Here is a 22,446-nt window from a genome sequence, read left to right as displayed (position 1 = left end):
TGGAACGTTGATCCTGAAGTAAAACGTGCTAAGCAAAAAGCCAAATTTTGGCTACGTATGTGGATATCATGTGACCGACCATCTTCCGGAGCTGTTTTCTCTGTGAAACAAAAGTGTAAACTTGAATATAAGGCCAGTTTGAAGAGGGCACGCTTGAATGCATGGCCAGGCCCCACCGATAAGGCCTCCTGGAATAAGGTTATTAATAGTGAGAAATGTTCCCCATCTACCCTATCTTGTCTCCAGCTAGTTAATTTTGTTGATCATTATAAGCGTGTGTTCAGTGTATTTAACAGTTTTCTTCAGTCTTTTTATTATAAGTTGCTTAAACCGCTTTTACCATACCGTCTCCTGCAGGCTCATGTCCAGCCAGTAGCAATATCTGAAATTCGCCGGGCTTTAAGAAAAATTAAGCGTTCAAATAGCCTTGATAGTGACGGCCTTTCTTACCAATTTTTTGCTTATGATTGTCCTGCTCTACTTAACCATCTACAAATATTTTTCCAGTCTTGCTTAGCACAGTCGCTTGTTCCTGATAGTTTCCTTTGTGACCGTGTAATGTCTATTCAAAAGCGAGGCAAGGACCCCACGTCATGTGTGAATTATCGTCCCATTACAGTATCGTGTTTCTTAAGTAAGTTGCTTGAACATTTGTTACTACCAGAAAGTGAGTCGAATTTTGATTTTACGCCTTTTCAATTTGATTTTCGGAAAAGTTTCGGTTGCTCCCATGCACATCATGTTTTAAGCCGACTCATGAAAGATGCCGTAAAAGCCAAAATGTCTTTATACTGTCTTACTGTTGATATTTCTGGAGCTTTCGACAATATTGTGCACTCTCAGGCTCTATTTTCCCTTGCGTCTTCAGGTGTTAATCCTTCCGTACTAAGTTTATTGTCTTCTTGGTATTCAAAGTCTAAAATTCAAGTTACCTGGAATGGCCAAATATCTGACCCGGTAAAAATTAATAAGGGAGTTCGGCAAGGTGCCGTATTGTCTCCTAGTATATTTAAATGCGTGCTTGCATCGTGCCTGCGTCCCCTTAGAAGTTCTGTTTTTTACGGTAATACTGGTTTGTCTTCTATTGCATATGCAGATGACGTTCTTCTTGTTGCCCGGACTCGCCGTGGATTGCTTTCTAATTTTACTATATTAACCAATGAACTATCTAAGATTGGACTGTCAGTTAATGCGTCTAAATGCGAGTTTATTTGTTTTAATAGCCCTTATGCGGTCGCTCCATTCGTTACTGGGACTGCAGTTCTACCATGTTCTTCTTCAGTTAGTTGGCTTGGTCTGTGTTTCGGCCCAACACTTTCCGCTACCTGTTCATCCCTAGTGAATCAAGCCGTGAAAAACCTACGCGTCGCTTACGGAAAAATATCCCCAAACAAAAGCCGTTACAACCGTAACGGTTTGTGTATGATTTACAACGCTTATTGCGCCCCTGTGCTTTTGTTTTTATCAGGCATGGCTCATCTGTTTCGTAAGAAAGATCGACATTCTCTACGTACGGCTTATTTCAGATATTGCAAATTCCTCCTCCGGCTTCCTAGATGGCACCGAAACAAAAAAACAATTGCTCGATTTGGTTTAGTAGATGTGCCTTCTCGGATTCGGTCTTCAAGTGATGATTTATGTAAAAAGACTGTCAACTTTATTCACGTTTATGACCCTCTGCAGCCTTTTTTCCATATAGATACTGGTTGATTAGTCTTTTGTTAGTTTGAATTTTGTTTTTCTTCGCTGTTTATCGTATTTGTTTTTGTTTATTTATTTATATTTATTTATAATACTCCGTACTTTGTGTTTTTTATACTTTACGGGTAATAAAGTTCATTCATTCATTCATTCATATTCACCAAAATTAAAAATCGAATTCTCACGGTAATTGCTAAAATCATTCAAAGAAATATATAAAATTCATTTCCTTATGAGGCTTCAGATGAATGTTGAAAGAGGTAGGGGCGAGTAGGAATTAATTAAAATGTTTCTTTATACAGCTAAAATATTACATTCTCATATCTACTAGCACAGAGGTGGAAAATGCAAGGCAGGCCATCATAAGCCCAGCCAGGAAATTTCGATAAGGGGGGCAAATACTGCTAGGAGCTTAGTTTTCAGCAATTTTAATGGTAATATGTTTCTTTTTTTTATTAATATGACGTACTTCAATGTATTTAAACAAATGTATGTCATGTATTTATAGATAAGAAAATCATATTGCAAGTCTCACAGAATTTCAATCCGTACAAACAATTCTCTTTTTCATCCAACTGAAATTCTTTAGTTGTAATATTGACAAGGACTTTTTTCCCAAGTATACTATTCATCGCAAATTTTTTAAGCACATTTAAATTTTTTCCAGAATTGAAATTATAAATTTAAACGTAGGACGGTACTAATGAACGTACAATTATTGATTGACATACTTTAAAAGTAATTAACCATGGATTTAAGGGACCGGTATCTCAGATTATATCTTGGTTAGGCCTTGGTATGATTTGGAAATCAATCAGAAATTGAATAAAAAAAGAGCTATTTAACAGAAAGCAAGGAACAGATTTGAAACCTATTTGAACAGATTATTCTTTATATGAAGGGGGCTGTCTCATCTTTAGCTCCTTACTCTTTACTGTTAAATTTAAAAGAAAATTTGCAATGAAAAAAAAGAAGATTTTTCAGAGCACTAAAAAACTTTTGTTAAATGAGCAAGGTGTTGATAAGGGGACAGTCTCCCTTATATACGGAGCAATTTCAATTTGTTTTAAATTTTAAACTTCCTCTTTACTTTAGTTAAAAACATTTCTACTTGTTTAATTACATTTCATGAAACTGTAAAGTTTTATGAATATAATACTTTTGGTAACACAGAAAGAACGATCGATATTTCAATGATTTCTGTTTGGATTTTGATGGGTAATCAAACAGTTCGTGGTAACAAACTGTAAGTAAGGAGTGACCTGACTCAATAATAACCGAAACTCTCAAAAATGGAATTTTGACACCAATAGATATGTCAAAAGAATTAGCTTATTATGTCGATTCCTACTATATAAGTTTCATTAAGTTTAGTCTTACCCATCAAAAGCTACGAGCTTGAGAAAATTTGTCTAATTTTCGGACAAAGGGGAAAAGACCCCGAGAAGTCATAGAATTTTAATGAAATTATATCATCAGATTCAGCGTATCAAATAACCCTACTGCAGAGGTTTCAAGCTCCTATCTGCAAAAGTGTGGAGTTTGGAGTTTGGAGTTTATTAATTTTTGCTGGAAGAAAAATCATATGTGTGTGTTTATTTGTTTGTTTGTTTTTTCCCAGGGGTGATTGTATCAACCCAGTGGGCCTAGAACGTCGGGAAAGGGCTTATTCTACTGTAAAGTTCTAGTGCGCTTTTTAAGTGACAAAGAAAATTGGAGGGCAACTAGGCCCCCTCCTACGCCACTTTTTCACAAAATTACCCGATCAATATTTTGAGGCCGCCATTTTCTTCAACATAGTTTAAAGGCACAATCACTATGTCTTTGGAGATAAAATGACCCCCTACAGTTTATTGGGGGGTGAACTTTTTAGGGAAAATTTTATACTGAATGAATTTGCCAGAATTTCTATAGGAAATTTCTTTGTATTTCTTGCTTTCTTTTTATCAATTCAATTTTACGCGTGGAGATGTTAAAGAGTAAAAGTCGGGTGTAAATTTTCACCTTGATCGAATTGTCCAGAGGGGGAGAGAGATTTTTCCGTGAACGTAGAGGATATCTGGATATCTGGCAGTTATGAAATTTGCCCATTGTCTACGTATAGTATTTGTTATTGGGAATTATACAGATATTTTTAAGAGGGGGGGGATATGCTTTGGGAAAATTCTATAGGGAGAGTCTTCCTTGGGGAGGGGAATTCCTGGGTAGTGAGTTTTCCAGAGGAAATGTGACGCTGGAGGGATTTGACAGAATTACTATAAGAAATCCTTTTTAATTGTTTTACATTCTTTTTGCCAAATTTTCCACTCTTTTCTTCATTGCTTGAGTATTATCCACCATTATAAAATGTCAGCGTTTACTGTGGTAGATATGGTGGCAGTATATACAGTGAACTGTATATTTATCCATCAGAGGAGAAGGATATTGAAGCAATATGCCTTTAGCAATGCAAAAAGTAAGTATTTATGATTGTTTCATAGAAGCTTTCAGAGTTTTGAAGGGCTTCTTTTAAAAAGTTTTAACAACTACTAAAAAGCATACCAAAATGATTATCTCCCCTGTTCTGGAATTCCACGGCTGATCCCCATGTAACGCCAAATAAAAATTGCAGTTCTTTTTTTTTTAACTAGGTAGTCCATCAAGTTTGTCAACAATTTAGTATACCACCATGGACTTGGAGAAACTAAGCCTGTTGTTCCAAAAGAGTGAAGAAAACCCTGTCTCAGTAAAAGTAAGCTTTTATGTGATACTTAAGCGTGATACTTAAGATATATAAGTTAGATATTTAAGCATTACTGTACGTTTGGCTTTTTCTGTCTCAGGTTCTGTTGGAAGGATTACGAAATTATTTAGAACAAATATGTGGTTAATATTACAATATAGAAGTCCAAAAAGCAAAATACAGCAGGTAAATACTCAAAAATGTTATTTGACTTCCACCAAGGTTGATGTTTAGTTAAAACAGTGTATATTTTGAATATTTTTTTTTATTATTATAGTACAACAAAATAATTGGCACTTAAACTTCCTATAATTTTTTGTTTTTATAAATCATTGTAACACAAAACATTGTTTTATTGTAACAATCAATTTATCAATTTCTTTCAGTGGGCTGAATAAAACTTTAGATTTAATGTTTCATATAGTTGTCAGTAAAGCATAATGACTGTTTAGCCAGAAGGTTTAGGGGGGAGCAGCACAATACTTATTTAATGGTACTGCCTTTTTTTTAGTGAGGCTTTATGATTCATTATTATATCTATTCTGATAACTTTTTGTTTCTTCATCAATAGTAATCAGTGTTTGTTTATCATTTGCCATCTTATATAAGCTAATTGGTAATTGATGATAAATTGATTTTATGCCTTTTGACATGTTTGTTTTAGACACCCTTCCTACAACATATAATGCTGAATGCGTGCGCAGGCTCAGGCTTTAATGGAAGTGTTGTGTAAACTAAGGTAACAATTAGCTTAAAGCTGCATTAGGTTGTACAAACTAATTAAGAACTTCGGCAATGAAGGCAAAAATTCGTCTTACTACTGATGATGAATGCCTTTCAACATATTTGTTAGATACCCTGGTATAAAATTTTGCATACACACACTGTTCTAGCACTTAGAGGGGAGGGAGGCAATCAAAATTGTAAAAAAGGACGGTATTTAGACAACTACTTTTCATTTTATAGAGCCCTCTGCATGCAGGTATAAGTCAAGCTATGGTGTCAGTTTTCGAACTTCTAATTTAATTTATTGATTAAAAAATTACAAAGAAAGTATTTCAAAGTAGGTGGCCCTGCAGTCGCTTCCTGCACTTTGTGAAGACCAGAAATTTTAATTTCTCATCAAATAAGACCCTTCTAAATATCTAAAACCACCCTTCCTATGTGGAAGGACTGGGGAAAAATGGTACAGCCAAGGCTGTGTACCAAGTAAGTGCTGCTTTATTATTATTTTTTTTTTTTACAATTACTCAGTTTCTCCATCTGGTTCTTTTCTCACTTAGAACAACTGGGATGGGCACAGGTATGAATATTCTAATTTAAAGTTTTTAAGACTGTATATTAAGAGAGATAACATCAGTTCTTTTTTTCCAGTCGTTGATGGCAAGGTTTATTGATATATGCAGTTTTTTCGATGAAAAGATTCCTTTAACTCTTCACTTGCAGGCTTATTAGTAAAAAAAAAAGTATTTTCCTACTAAGCATTTAATACAACTTAGTGATGAAATAACGAGCTATACTGCTTACAGAGGAAGTATTTAGGAATCATTCTGTGTGTATGTCATTCTTTTGTACATCTGATTTTATGGCACCATCATTTGTGGATATGTAACAAGTCCTTAGATTTTCTTTTTCTAAGTTAAAGGTTTATTGTACATTCTTTTGAAACAACTTGCAGAATCATCTTTCGGGATAGTCTCCGCTTGGAAGTAATTTTTCTATGACGATAGTAATCCGAACAAAACTCCCTTTTAGCGACTTGTATCTCCGATATAAAAAATCCTAAAGAGTAGAAATATGGCAAGTGTTTATCATTTGTTAACTCTGGCGTCTATGAGCTTTGACAGCTCCTCCAATCAAGGATAGTGCACGTATTTGAAAAGCACTGATAAAACTGACATGTCTAATTTTATAAGGCCATCATTTGGTGATATGTAACTAGTTCTTGCAATTTTTTTTTTCGTTTCAAAGGTTCATTATTCTGACTTCTGACTTTCTGATTACTGACTTTTGGTAGTTAAGTCCCTAATCTCTGCAAATATACAATTAGCGAACTAGTTCGCTAATTCTACATGTGAGTAAAAATTATATATATATATATATATATATATATATATATATATATATATATCGTATGTAAGTATTTTGTATGTCAGATCAGTTCTTGTATACGTAATATTTAAACATGGTATAAACACTAGTTTCCAACTCACAGAAGAATTACTTGATTCCGAGTCACTCAGAGATAAAAGACACAATTACAAGTGATTCAAACAAATTTTATTTGATTAATAAAAATTTTACAATAAATATTTAATTGAATAGATTATATTAATAGTTTGATGACATAAATAATATTTGAAATACATAATTAATAGACTATAATAATAACGATTACATAAATAATGTTTTAATAAGTTTTATTCAAATATATTAAATTACCTACTAAAATATGTATATTGGTTTGTTTGTTTTATTTTGTTTTCTTGATTTGAGAATTAAGTTTTTGTCCATTTTTTCTTTTAACGCTGAAGACGCCTTTCTTTATACAGGCAAAATATCTGTTTTACTGTTTCTCTTCTTTTCCCTAATGCTGACCGTAGACCCGTTTACCTTATCCATTTCTTTGTTCTATTTCTTTGATTGGTTTCTTTGTTTTGGAGAAATCAAGCCGGTAAAACACTCTTTCACCATACCGCCCCTCCCATATCCAACCTCTAGTAGAAAGGTAGCCGTCTTCTACCTTATTTAAATTAATTAATGTAAGAATTTTCAATCTTTATGATTTGAGGAAAAAATTACCAATTTATTAGTAACAACGTGAACACGCTGGACTTTGTTTGGTCCAACATAACTAAATACTGCTAATACTAAAACAAAGCTAAATACTGCAATTTATATTGTGAATTTCACAATTTTACGTTTGCAAAGTTTCAATAGCTAAACTCTCATTCACTGTGCGATTTATTTAATACGAAGATTTAGCTAGCTTCAAGATTTTATCTAACATAGGGTGCACTCGTAATAAGATTTAGTTACATTTTTGGGCTACCTGAAGCCAGCATCAAAGTAGGTGGTGTAATTTTTTCAAAATCCTTGGGGTTGGGCAAAGTTGGAGCCAATTTCTCCAAGTCAAGAGAAAATGACCAAATGAAAAATGAGCAATATAGTATCATAAAGGCAAAGTTATACTAGCGAAACACGATCTGTTTCTTTGGAAGCTTGGATCATATAAACCTATCTTGGTTTTGGCCGGGTTTTCTAAGACGCTGAATTTCAGCTGGAGGGAGGGTTATCTGGGGTCTGGGGGAAAATTGCCCCCGCCCTGTCCTATAGCAAATCAGGCCCCTGCATCAAAAGTCGATTTATCTTAAGTATTTGTAAAATTTTGTTTAGGCCTGCTCTATTCATAGAGATCTATTTTCAATTACTCAATGTGTGAGAATTAACCATATGGTGAACATTTTTTATCTAAGCTAGCCAGTAAGATTTATATTATTGGTCTAGCGTTAGCTATAGTATCGATATTAGCTAAATCGGGATGTGAAGGAGGCTTCAGTGAACTGGGGAAATAAATTGGGGAATCTTTGTGGCTATGAAACCGGATTTTCTCAGCAAAATTCTTGAATGGGTTCTGAATTGAATTGAATCAAGCGAATAATGAACAAGTACCAAATATTTACTTAAAATGTTCTTGCATCGTAGTTTGTTTCATAAAAGAACCTAACTTCAGTTATTGAGTGTGTTCTGAATAATACACCAGTACCATTCATTGTATATATACGATTCATAATGTACATTGGTACGCCTTCTCTCTCTTGGCAAATTAGTTAGTATTTAAAAATGAGCTACTGATGTCAACATTTCTTATTTCGTATCTCGATCCGTAAGAAAATATTATTTTTAGTCACAACTGGTCCTTAATACTCCTTCTTTATTTGACTTTTTAAGGTGAAGTTTGTTGTGAAATAGACAGCCACAGGGTACACCAAATATTATAATTCTAGCCTTATCCTATAAAGGGGCGATCTATAAATGTGCCGGCACATATGTAGCTACCATAATTTCTAATTACTGTAAACGTTCAGTCTCTTGAATTATCTATAATGTAAGTTGTCTGTTCGAGTTAAATTGAGCAAACGTAAGCTACTTTTTCTTCTTGTCCTTTTAGTTGGAATCCGACGTTTTCAAAAAACGTGGTTTAAGTTCTTTCCAATTGTTCCCATTTGCAAAAATATGAAATTTTGTTTGAAACGTTTATGGTTGAATTTTTTTTTAATCAGAAAAGGCGAAGATCTAGTTTTTTTTTTACCTTTACAATAGATACAATTTTTTTCAAGTTTGTAGAGAAACACCTAAATAATTTCTAATCTTTTATGAGTCAGTAATATCATATTTATCAGTAGTTAGTTTATTTTTTGAATTAGGTAAGCCTCTTTTCTAATGATAAAAATTGTGAAAGATCTAAAGCCGAACTGGCCAGCCATGACAAAAAAAAGAAATATATTTTATTTGGTTTTATATTAGTTTGGATTTTTCTTTGTTTTAAGCGTTGAACACGCCTTGTTTTATGCAGGCGAAATTTTTGCGTCTGTTTTAGTTTGTCTTTTTATTTTAATAGCCATAGTCTCTTTCGTTTTCTTATTCTTGAGATTTCTTTTTTCTTTGTTTTATGTTTATGTTATGTTTGTTTTTATGTTATATTAAAAAAGTTTATTTTTGCCCATTTTATTCTCATTGTTTCTTTTGAACTAAAATATTTCATAAAAATAATTTTTATTATTTTATTTATTCATCTTAGATAATATTCTATATTAATTTATATATCTGAATGTTTGTCATTATAGGATAAAACGAATGAGTTATAGTTCTATTGCTTCGTTCTTGTTTTCACATAAGAGAATTGTACTAATCTTGTCTCCTTCTTGGGAGGGGTCGGGATGATTAAAACGATCACAGCTAGGAAAAAAAATTATTGTTCAAAAATCTACTTTTTGGGTTTCAAAGTCACATATCTGTGGGTCAATGTAGAAATGCGAGTATGTTGTGGTACGAGAGGGAAAATTCTCCATGAGGCTTCCCCAAAAGACCCCCTCCCCCGAAAAGTAATTGTCTAAAACTGCAATTTTCATGTTTTAAGCTCCATCATCCTCATTGATGCTGTCCTCCTCACAGAAGCTCCCATATAGAACGGTGATGTTGGTGCCCTCGGATTCAAAATAGTTCTTTACTTTGATTAGTGCTACCGTTCGTCAAGGCAACACTATAAACACGCTGAAACGCTGCTGATTAGACTACTCATATGAGGAGATACTCTCCATTGAGTATTTGAAGAACAGCGTTTTCAGACATTGCCCTTTCGCTTGATACATTGTTCTGAGAGACATAGTCTCAAAAACCCGTCAGTTAGTTCCTTCAAATTGAAACGACAAAAATCTAGAGTAACTACTAGCCAACAACGAAGTGACATTGAAATAATGTCATTAAAATAATGGAAGCAGCATGTGCTTCAAGTGGTTTTACAAAAATGACCTTAAACTAGCTTGTCAAGAGCTAAGTCTCCTACAGTGTCTGAAGTCTAACTTGCTTTTAACTATGAATACATAGACCCATAAAAATATAAATTAGAAAAAAACCTACTTCTGACTTAAGAAATGTTAAATGTGGCCTAGATGCATTAATTTTGGGAGTTTAAAACTTCAAAAAATGTAAATATAGACTATACACAACGAAATTGCATCATCAACATTCACTTCATCACCAATCCTCTAATAAAGATACCATACACGTCCTTCCACCTATGGAAGACTTACTTGACACCTATGGACATCAAAAGGTGATGGACATCACCTTTTCCACTTATGGACATTACATACTTGATGTCCAGAATTCAATAAATGCAAAAAAAACTAACACTTGTACATAATGCTTGAACTGTGCTAAAAACTATAGCAAAATAGCTAGGCTTTAGTGGTCACTACCTTAGTGATTTTTTAAGGTGTTGGCAGATTTGTAATATAGTTTTATTAAAATATGCTGTGATTCATCTTACTTAAGATGTGTTGAAATTTTTCTGTGAAATCTTACTTAAGATTCGACCTGTCTACAAAGTTTATATATTATAAAATATATATTGCAATTTTATCAGTTTTACCAAATCATATTAAATTTACCAACAAATTTTCTGTAAATTTACCAATTATATGAAATGTAATTTTTTTGGTATTAATGGAAATATTACCAAGAAAATTCAGTATATTTACAAGTCGTATTCTTTAGATTTACTGTGTTTATAATAAATGCAATGGCAAGGTATTTTTAAAATCAGATGGTGTTAGCAAATCTGAAAAAAATAGGGTTTATTGTGACTTTAATTTCGTTGCAAAATTACAAAATATTAGCCGGGACAAATCTCAAAAAAATCTTTGAATTCTTTAAAAAATCTGTAAGATATAATTATTGAATTGCGTTCTACAGGGTGCTTATTGGAACCTATTAAATTAATTATTTCCTTATTCAGTTCATTGAGTCAGAGCTCAATGAACTGAAATTCGTTCTTTTCTAGATAAGGAAAATTCTTAGGAGCATTTATCTATCAGGATAAATTAGAAATTTTCTTGGTAGAAACTTCCATAAAAAGTGCTATGAAGCTACAAGTTTTGAAACTCTAATGTTTTTTTTCATATCAACTGTAATTGTTGGTACAATAGGAACAATGTAAGTGCATAGGATGAGAAAGTTCAACCACTATACTTTGACTATTTCTTCCAATTTTCAAAATATTCATGTAAAATTAATTTTACTGTCCAGACGGTGCGTAATAAAGCACAGTAATTATGCACATTCAATAAGTAATCGCAGTGAATTCCTACAAGCTAATTGAACACGGGGAAAAACATGGGTCTTGGCTTTTGAGAACTTGTGTCTTCGGAGACACGAGTTGGTTAACTGAGTAACGATAAAATAGTAACGTTAACTGATCTCAGAAGGTGTCAAACTAGTCCATCAATGATATGATATAACATCCTTTAGTGATTGACATCATCTGGTTTGGACGGTGGAATTTTCTTAAGACATGTCATCCGCATAAACGACGTTAGATTCCCAATGGTTTCCACTGTCAACCGCTATGAAGTCGTTGCCGGGGAATACTCACAGATCCACTACATCAGACATACAAAAGGCATCAACCCAACCTGTACACCCCTTCAATCAGAGTAGGAGGTCATAACTGCAGCGGCAAATTGGGAGGATAACTGGTGGCTTCTCTTGGATACTCTGGTGTCTCTGGATGCACAGTCTTACTAAGGTCTAAAGTAAGGTGTTTGTCCACGTTGCTTGAAGATATATTCATTAACTACATATCCCAATTCGACATTCTTTGCTTGAGACAGTTATTTTGAAATAAAAGTTGAATCTTGTCACAAGCATTCAGTTAGGCCAATCTATCCATTAATTTTCTTTCCCCTTAACCGCACGTACGTTTTTTTTCGACACGTAGGCTTCACCTTTCTTTCTATTTTGGCTGCACACTAGTTTTTTCCTTTTTTTAAATACTTACATTTGTTTTATTCATATTTTTATTTTAGTTCATGGTTGATTAAAAAAAAGAAATAATTGATTTGAAAAATAACTCATTTTAAAACTTGTCTTAAAGTGAATAAATTTCTTATTTCAGTTTTGCCATAAATTTTTAATGTCCATGTCTCTAATAACTTTTATCAATAAACCCTGTTTACTACTGTGCGAATATTCACAATAATTTTTGGTTCTCAATCATATAATTTTAAAATTTCGTAAAAATGTTGAATTTTGTAGTTAATGATTTGGCCAAGATGTTCTTCAAAAGTGAATATTGTCGTAATGCTATAGCAACGAAAAAGGATCTTATTGAAACGGGAGTTTTAGAGATTTAGGCAGTTTTGAATAGCCTGTTGCTGTTTTATTTTGTCGCTTGGTTAGACGTTTTCGAAGTAGACGAATTCGAATAGGCTGTTGCTGTTTATTTAGACGTTTTTTTAGACGTTTTTGAAATAGACGAATTAGGATTGACTGTTCCTGTTTTATTTTGTCGCTTGGTTAGACGTTTTCGAAGTAGACGAATTCGAATAGGCTGTTGCTGTTTATTTAGACGTTTTTTTTAGACGTTTTTGAAATAGACGAATTAGGATTGACTGTTCCTGTTTTACTTAGACGTTTTCGAAGATAGACGAAATAGATTGTTGCTGTTTTATTTAGGCCTTTACTACCTAATTGTTATATTCACGGAAGTCTAAAACGTTTCTTTGTTTTTGTTAATGAATATTTAGAAGCTTCAATTATTTTTTTTAGCATCCTTTCCTGAGCCCATCTAATGACGAGTATGACAAATTAATTCAGGATCTGAAGGATCGTTTTGACAGAGGCAATGGCGAAACTATTTACCATATTAAGGGAGAGCAAGGTTAGTTTAGTCTAAAAATATGTCTAACCAGATATCCTAACTATGCATTTCATTCATCTAACCATTCATGTCCAGAGAGAAAGAAATCCCATAGAAATTCCTAAAAAAAAGTTGAAATTAGTAAGAATGTATTGATTTGGAAATGCTTGTATTGTTAAGCAGACCCCCCCCCCCCACGGAATTATATATTTTCATCTTTCGTACAACACTTTGGTTCGCATAACCTATGCCTAACCATATATGCCCACAAGGAAGGGAGCCCCTTCGAGAAAAAGGCTAAAATTTAGTAGAAGAATTTGTTAAATTGAAATAACTGTATTGTTAAGTAGGACACCCCCCTGATGAAATTATGTGTTGCCACATATTTTGCACAATATTTTGGTCTGATGGGGACGGAGGTTAAACCTATAAAGCTGTTTTTTTTTGCAATTCGTTTGCAAACAAGGGTCCAAGAGGGTATATATATTATTTACATAGTTATATCTATACTAGGCTATTATATACTTAATAAGTCTTTAATAAAACATGTAAACAATAAGTTAAAAAAAGAGACCATAAACCTTTATCAGTTTATTCAAACTTTATCAATTTACTTTGGATAAGACTGCTATCAAGTCCATGTAATGGCGGTTCTAGGCCTGGGCATTGAGGGCCAGCTACCCCCAGTATGCCTGACGTCTTACATTAAATTTATTTGTTTTATATACCTTGGTATACCGAGATATATCCCTCCCCCCAGATTATGAGTCTGTCAGTCCTATGTCTGCTCAGAATAGCTTATAATAAAGAAAATATTTTCGCAAAAAAATTTTGATTCTCGTCACAAGTTTCGCATTGCAAAGTATTAAAAGGAAGAATTTTAGGAACTTTACCAGGGTTTCAAAAGACCCCAAATTTTTGAATCGGTGGATTCGTTTCGCGTTTTGTCTTTGAAATGCCAAGTGAAAACGCGACTGGAGGCTTCCATTACCTCTGATATTGCAATAATTGCGATTACCCCCCCCCCTTTCTAAGCAACGTCTAGGAAAGCCTGACGTTTAGGAGAAATCCTGTTAATCCGACCAATTTTGGGCCCGCAAAACAACACTTATTGGTCAATATAAACAAAGGAAAGCACAAAGAAAATCAAGATAAATTAATTTGAGATGAACAAATTGGCAACAATCTAAATCATTTTCTGAATAGCATTTCGACTTTTGTGATTAGAAAAGAAGAAAAAAAACGATCATCTGAGAAAAAGAACACAAAATAACATTAAGGATATATTAGAAAACATGGAGTAAATTAAAAGACTCAGACAGCAAAAGAACATGGACCGCTAACGCACTCTACAGTTATCCAGAACAGCGCTTGATAGAAACTAGAACAGATGGTCATATCAAATCCTGGTCCATGCCCTGTGAAAAGGAGTGATCTAAAATGTCCTTGAGGATGAACGGGACTTAAGTGAACAAAAAAGCAAGTGTTAAAGAAATAGATTCAAATGAACATTTAACCATCATTTGAATCTTGTCCAACGTTTGAGCCTTCCACCATTGCTGAAGTCTGTCCAAAATCGTCTAGTGAATCATGATGGCTCACTAATTCTAGGCTGGCATTAGTTCTACTTTAAGTTCTATTTTAAATTCTACTTTTGAGCTTATCCGGAATGTGTTTTGACAACTGGACGTTTCCAGATTTCGGTAGAAGAATGTGAATCAATTGTAGTTTAAACTATCGACAAAGCAAGCACCGCAAAATGGGCGGATAGCAAAATTCTCATCATTCATGTCAACCAGTGAGGACCTCTGCAAAAAACCAAACCTGAGTTGATAAAATCTTGCTATGTGGCCATATAAGCACTATTTAGAACATCTTAAAATAACGATATATTTGTCTCACAACGTTGACGTTGTTAACTTCCCTACGTTAACGAGTTCTTGGGACTATCACAGTACCCTTTTCGACCCTTTTTAAATTGCCTAACAATTTTAAGAATCCTCCACTGTCGACAGATAGAGTCCGGACTGACCCTGTCTGCTGATTACATGCCTCTGGATATGCCCCCTTACTAAACGCTCCGCTCAGGGTTGCTGCAACCTCATGTGGGGGTGGAACCCACCCCAGGAATCTCGTATCGAGCTCTAGTCAGATTCCAGGACTAAGGCCGGTTGGGCTAGCGACCTTCCACCTGAAAACAAGTGCCACGTAAAATAACAAAATTGCCTCGGATCCCGACTTCCTTTTAAGATTTTGACCATTGTGCGTCAATGGACATGCTGATGACGTCAGAAAGACTGACAGACTGAATCTTCTTGAACAAAGGGCGCTTCGAATAGCCAACTTGAAGGTTTTGACTCTGAATGCACCCGCATCAAAGAACCCACTTTCTGAAGACCTTCAAAAGAATAAAATAGGTGACTGCCGGTCTCACAGAAACCCGTCTTACTGGAAGCAGAGAAGAGCAAATAGGCATCAAGCACTCGCATCTCTGGTCTGCAGGGATGATGAGAAGGAATGGTGTTGGCATATCGCGAAATATTCTTGCCGAAGAGGTGCTACTTTTACACGAAGCCGTATCAGACAGACTAATAAAGTCCCGCTTTGGAAACGAGCATGGCCACGAGCGACCAGAGTAAGTTGATTAATGGTTGTTTTTCCTTCGTTGACATCGGTGCCGCATTCGACCCAGTGGACTGCGAGGCTCTTTAGTGGGGTCTAGAATCGGCCGACCTGCCATAGAAATACCGCAGACTCCTCAAAACTCTACATCATGGAACAGAGAAATGTTTTCAAGTCATCCGCCGGTGCAGCCGCTTTTTGAAATCAGGAAAAGGAGTGCGTCAAGGATATGTAGTGGCCCCAGAGCTCTTCAAGATCAACATAAACCACGTTATGACAACCACTTCACGTCCTAGTTTTGGGCTCATGTTTGAAAAGCGTGTCTGAAAGGCTGAAAATGATGACGACTTCACTATCCCAGAAGACTTCATGCATCAGTTGCTTGAATCGCTTGGAAACGTACCAGAAGAGACCGCTAAAGGAGGACTGCTTGTAGACTAGAATTTAACGAAAATTATTCGTTATAGACCCGTTTTCTCATGCTCTCAATTTTCCAGTCTGTCTACACCGAAGAACTAGCATTGAAGTTGTCCAAAGGCTCATTTATCCGAGCTTCACAATTTCTTTAGATGGCTTGCTTCTCTTCGAGCTGAAAGCAAGGATATCCACAGCGTCTTTCACCATCGATTAGTCGAACCTTCACCTTTGGTGAAAACTGAACATCAGTCGTTCAACTAAACTCTGAATTTTCAATGCCCTCATCGGTTCCGTGATGCTTTACGGAGCTGAGAAATGGTGTGCATTAGCCGCAACCCCAACGGTCGTTGATGTATTCCAGTTTAAGAGCTTGAAAAGGATTTATTACTTGTGACTACTTTTTGGGAGTGCTGAGGGAGATGTTACACTAAATCAGAAGACACTATGTGTATCGAGGCTAAGGGTAATAACTTTAAAATTCCAGGACACTACTGCTTCTGCTACTATGACTGCTTGCGGCTGCTTACAAGTGGGGCTACTTATGAGTGCGGCTATGACTTTGTATCTGCTAATTAGACTGCTTGCAACGTTGACTATTTGTGACTGTAACTACTTTTAACTGAAAACGCTTGGGAATGAGATTACTTGTGACTAAAACTACTTGCGATTGCAACTGTGACTGCTGGTGGCTGAGATTATATGCAACTGTCGTAACTTGCAACCATGGTTACTTCTGACTATGACTATTTGCGACTATGAGTACTTAAACCTGCTAATACTTGTGACTGAGACTTTTTGCGATCCTGACAACTTGCAACTATGGCCACTTATATGTGCGAACGCAACTCGACTACTACAGCGGCCACTTGTGGCTGTGACTACTTGCAATTGCAAATTCAACTACTTACAACTCCAACTGCGGCAGCTTGCTAAGAGTGTGACAACTCGTGACTGCAACTGCTTGCAACTGTGACTATTGGTATTGCTACCGCGATTGCGACTGTGACTTTAAATACTGCTACAGCTTCAAGTATTATAACTAAATCAAAAGAGCTCAACGGCATCTTGTTTGTCAAAATGGCTTGGTACGTCCAGGTTGTCAGAACAACTGTGTATTTGTATACATCTCAGGAACGGGTACGGGTCTTAAATTGAAACTTTCATTGATTGCTAAGGAGGGTTTTAAACAAAATTGTAAGACACTAGGCTGTTGAATAGGCCTATGTTCAATATTTCAACAATTGTTAGGGAAGGAATTTGAAACATTCAGAGATTGTTGAGGGGGATGTTGAACTTAAGGACACTGTGTGCTTCCAAGCTGGGTCAGTCGCTTGATACTTCAGGCTGACGAGTCTTATTAGGCTTTGGACGCTTGTTTGACTTGCAATTCATGGCGACTTGTTGTTTAACTAATATTCAATTAATTTTTTGTTACTGCAACTGTCTGTGCTTGTTCATTGGGTCGCTCACATTCTAGGCAGGTTGGCCCCCTTTTAGGCTACGGACGCTTGCTGGCTTGTGAGTTCAGGTGACTTCGGTCAACCTAATATTTGATTTTTTTTTTTTTTTAGTGCATCTGTCTGAGTTTATGCTAAGCCTGCTCGACACTCTAGGCAGGTGGACCCTTTTTTTATATGCAATTTCAGGTGACTTAACGGTAATGTGTGAGTTATAAAATTTCCTCAACCTGCCTGAGACTCGAGGCGGGCGTGCATCTCCAAAGCTAACACACAAGTATTTGTTCAATTTGAGAGTCATAGCTACTCCCGCCAGTTGCCCGTGCAGTTTACCTAAACACTTGGAAAATTATAGACTTATCAGTCCTGTGTCAATCCTAAAACTCGGTAGTCTGGCTGGGATTCTTATGAGGCAAGCCTAATAGGCTTAGGTCACTTGTTTGCATGTGAGTCCAAGCAAAATCAGTCCCTCCACGCTTTAGCATACAAGTCCAGCCGACATTGTCCATCATGAGTCAACCCGAAAATCTCGATCATCCCAGAAGTTCTCTGACTATTAGCTTGTCTGACTCCATTGACGATAATCTATGGATGATAGACTATCGATAAACAAGTGAAAATGATATCATTGTTATACATTCCTGAAAAAGGCTAATGCCAGCTGTGAAGTGTACAACGTTTCCTAATGAAGTGTAAGAATATATGCTTCATTTTGAAACAAAAATTTTGAATTGCTTTACCATGCTCTCCTATCCATAAAACCTATAAAATGTGCAAAGGAGGCGCCAAAGATGTGCAGTAAAAGTGTCAATGCTGGTGGAATCAGACACAAAGACAAAAATATCACCTTAAACTATCTTTTGTTTGATTCCTGAACAATTCCTGACGGTTTCGCCTTGATAACCTTAACTTCAGTAGTCGTAGCAGAAGTAGCAGTATGCACAGAAAATCTTTTGATTAGATCAACGTCCCTCTCAACCTGCTCTGAAAGTTTCAATTCGATATTCTAAGCCATTCCTGAGAAATTAGTCATGCACCCTTTTGGAAACCAGCATGCACGTTGTGTGTTTTTATTTAGTTCAAAATCTCCCTAAATTTCGCCGGAAAGTTTTGCCTTAATACCTCAAGTCTCAGTAGAGACTTACGTGGGTGTAGCAGTAGTTTCTATATAGCTCATCCTTTACCTCATTATTCCTTGAAATTTTCGCCTTAATACCGTTATCGTCAGTAGTAGTCGTAATAATATTAGTAACAATAGTTACTGTATTATAGTTACAGGGTATTACTAACAATACCCTGAAAGTTTTACCCTAATATCGAAGTACTACTACTACCAACAACTCATTCCAACACCAAGCCGCCTGAGACCAATATAGCCTACGCACGCTTCTCCGTAATTAGAATCTATTCAAAGCTTCCCTCTTTACACCCTCCCAAGAATTTTCCATTTCCATTAATCTTTCCTTACGACATATTATCACCCCAACTGGGGACGACCTGCTTTTCGTTTGGTCCAAGACGGTTAGTGCATAAGGGTTGTTTTCAATCTGTTATCCGTCTTCCGAAGAAAGTTCCTTACATATCTCAACCTTTTCCTTATTATATCCCTAGAAATTCGGATTGAACCACACTTTTGGCATTGCCTATTGTTTGAGATACGGCCAGTCAGTCAGGTAGTCAAAACAACCCCTAGGCAATTCACTGGAAAAAATCTAGCAAATTTTCCTCCGTTTTTCGGAGTGCACAGGCTTAAGAACTCTACCACACAACCATCATCACTGTAGCTTCCAATGTTTTAATCTCGGTTCGTACGCTTATCTTCCTATTCTTTCAAACTTTTTTTTTCAATTATGAAAAAACACCCTGGGTCTTGCTATTCTATTTTTAGCATCGTCCCTGCACCCACCGTCTTTACTAATAATACTACCAAGGTAAGTGAAGCTATCCACTTGATCAATCTTCTCATTACCCAACACCTTTTCACCTTCACTTATTCCTAGATTTATCAACTTAGTCTTTTTTTTTGTCTCCTTAGTATCCTTTGCTGAGCTTCTTAGGATAACGTCCATCAAAATGATGTATATAAATGCGTATAGAACCTAACTTTGCTTAACTCCTGATTTAATACGAGACCAGCTACAAACCCATGTCCTACCTCAGCAATTGTTATTCTTAATTAAACCGCCGCAGTGTTATTCTCACACAGCACTTGCGGAATACTTTTGGAAGTAGTCATCTTTTTTGATGAAACTCTTTTCCAGAATTCTTGGGAATCTTTTGTCTTATAAAGATAGTTAAGTTCATTTTATTCCCGGCATCGAAACTCTAGTTTCTTCATTTTTATCATTATTTTATACTCTTTTCTTTTCTATTATGTCAGAGCAACTCTAGTTTCTCGATTTCCTTTTCGGATTTTTTAACATATTCTAGCTTGTGATTTAATTCTTCTTTTTTCCATTCACATTCATGGTCAAAAAATGTGCTTTTTTGTTTCCCCTTTTTTGCATCTATCAAGTAAAGGACTCCGTATCAGCTCAGCAAATTTTTAAGCAACTTCTTTTACGCATCGCGTATTTTCCTCAGTCTCACATACTAGGGTATTCAACTGTTGTACCATCGGCTCCGAGTAAAATATTATTTTATTCGGGTTACATCTTTCTCCACCCACTTACATAGTATTCTTGATTTTACCAAGCCAGTGCTGCTCGTTCCTGTTGCAAATGTCTGATGCTTTAGTTTTTCCCTTTTCCGCTGATTTTTACTAATATTTGTCGACTTAAAAGAAAAAATTAATGGAAAATGGTCTGAACCTGCAAAATGCACTAGCTCAAGGTTTGTGAATTCAGTTGCGAGCCTGCTGTCCACCAAATATAATCAATAACACTAAAATTCATTCTGGAACTACAAGTAAACTCGCCGCGTCCCGCATCCTTTCCAAACCTTCCCCTTCCAATGACTAGACCAAATTCTCCGCAAATGCCCAACAATTTCCTTCCCAATTTGTTAGCTTTTCTTTTCACATCTTGGCTCCATCTTGGAATTTTGTTGTCATCTTTCTTGATGAAACTCTTTTCTAGAATTCTCGGAATCTTTTGTCTTATAAAGATGCGCAAGTTCATTTTGTTCCCGCCATCGAAACTCTAGTTTCTTCATTTTTATCATTAGTTTATGCTCTTTTTTCTTCTAAAATATCGGAGCAAATCCAGTTTCTCGATTTCCTTTTCGGATTTTTTAACATATTCTAGCATGTGATTTAATTCTTCTTTTTTCCGTTCACATTCATTGTAGAAAAACGTGCTTTTTTCTCCCCTTTTTTTGCGTCTTTTCAAGTAAAGGACTCTGTATCAGCTCAGCAAATTTTGAAGCAACCTCTTTTACGCTTCGCGTATTTTCCTCAATCTTACATGCTAGGGCATTCAATTGTTGTACCGTCAGCTCCGAGTAAAGTACTCTTTTATCTGGGTTACATCTTTCTCCACCCACTCACATAGTATTCTTGATTTTACCAAGCCAGTGCTGCTCGTTCCTGTTGCAAATGTCTGATGCTTTGGTTTTTCTCTTTTCCACTGATTTTTACTAATATTTGTCGACTGAAAATAAAAAAAATTAATGGGAAATCGTCTGAACCTGGAAAATGCACTACCTTAAGATTTAAAGATTCAGGTGCGAGCCTACTGTCCACCAAAACATAATCAATAACGCTAAAATTCATTCCGGAAATGCAAGTAAACTCGCCGCGTCCCGCATCCTTTCCAAACTTCCATTTCCGATGACTAGACCCAAATTAACCGAAAATGCCCAACAATCTCCTTCCCCATTGGTTAACTTTTCTTTGCACGTCTTGGCTCCTTCTTGGAATTTTGTAGCTTTCTGGAATGCTCAGTGACCTCCAATCATTTCCTGAAAGAGAAACAATGCAAATTTCTAGTTTTTCTGACGTAAAAGTATTTGTCACCCATAAAAAAAAACAACTCTTCACTATGTTTTCTCTGTAAATATTCCAACTCATTTTCAATCAAAGTCCACGTATCTTCTTTCATATAAATACTATTCTGTGGACTAAAATATATGCAACCTAGGACTATCTTCCATCCATCATGACACTTAAGGTTTAACCAAATAGTGTTCTCAGATTTACTTTCTATTCCATGACAAACTACGAAACTCTGCTGTTTCAAAAAAACGCTACTCCGCTGTAAAAACGCGCGTTTCAGGAAATTTACCTCTCAGCACGGAAAACTGTGTAATCTTTAACCGACAGATCCTCCGAAGGCGGGGACCATGTCTCAATCAAACATGTTACATCACACTTCAAAAAAGACTAATTTAGACACTGTTGTTTTTTACTCACTAGACCTTGGACGTTCCATGTCATAAACTGAATTTGTTGTACATGACCTACTTCCTAGTCCTCGAAGTTGAACATGCTCCTTCGCCTATTTCTGAGTGAGCGGCATGGGTGTTGTCGACCAAGGCCTCGATTTGGTGGGTCAAGAGTTACGTTCCGACGATCCTGCCTGTGATGATCTTCGGGGCTGATTATCTCTGATAAACCTCGTTAGCTCGTGACTCCGCTCACTTCGGAAAGAAGATTTTGGTGATCTTAATGGCATGAGTCAGACATTGAACAGTCAAAATATTGTGCTTTATGGTCAGATACTGGGCAGGACGGCCAGCTTATTAGATGAATCTTGTTATCAAAGGCCTGGTGTTAGCTAGGGGATTGTAAGCCGAATTAGACGATTTTCATTTACAGCTTTTGTACTTGATTTTTCTTTAAACAAGAAGGAATTTCTTCTAACTGTTCTAATCTATCACAGCGTAGTTCTATCACAGACAAACTGTTTCCGAAGGAGAGTCTTATTACGGTTTGACTGTGGCAACGGCTAAAGAGTCTCTTAGCCAATGGTAAATTCTGATTCAGTTATGTATGTATTTTTTCTACGTGAGTGAGGTGTAATATTGATTTTGTCTATAAAATAATTAAACCGTTCAAAGGCTGGTTTGACTGAGTTCCTAAAAACTTACCATTGGGGAAGATCAAATGCATTACATTTTTGGTGTATTAATCACAAGGTGAGAGGGAGGGATTTATCAAGAATAAG

General features: G+C 35.9%; 1 protein-coding gene across 4 annotated transcripts in view; it reads left to right on the top strand.

The window, feature by feature from the left end:
• The window catches only part of LOC136026631 (GTP-binding protein 1-like), a 75,895-nt gene that overhangs the window by 9,888 nt on the left and 43,561 nt on the right, over positions 1–22,446 (top strand). For all 4 annotated transcript variants that reach the window (XM_065703354.1, XM_065703356.1, XM_065703353.1 and 1 more), the window contains exons 2-3: positions 4,332–4,432; positions 12,755–12,866. In XM_065703354.1, the coding sequence (XP_065559426.1) occupies positions 4,370–4,432; positions 12,755–12,866 (175 nt within the window). In that variant the 5' untranslated portion in view covers positions 4,332–4,369. The remainder of the gene's footprint in view (positions 1–4,331; positions 4,433–12,754; positions 12,867–22,446) is intronic.

This window comes from Artemia franciscana, chromosome 4, assembly GCF_032884065.1.
Source record: "Artemia franciscana chromosome 4, ASM3288406v1, whole genome shotgun sequence".
In the NCBI taxonomy this organism is placed as follows: domain Eukaryota; kingdom Metazoa; phylum Arthropoda; class Branchiopoda; order Anostraca; family Artemiidae; genus Artemia; species Artemia franciscana.
This window is presented reverse-complemented; position numbering and strand designations above follow the sequence as displayed.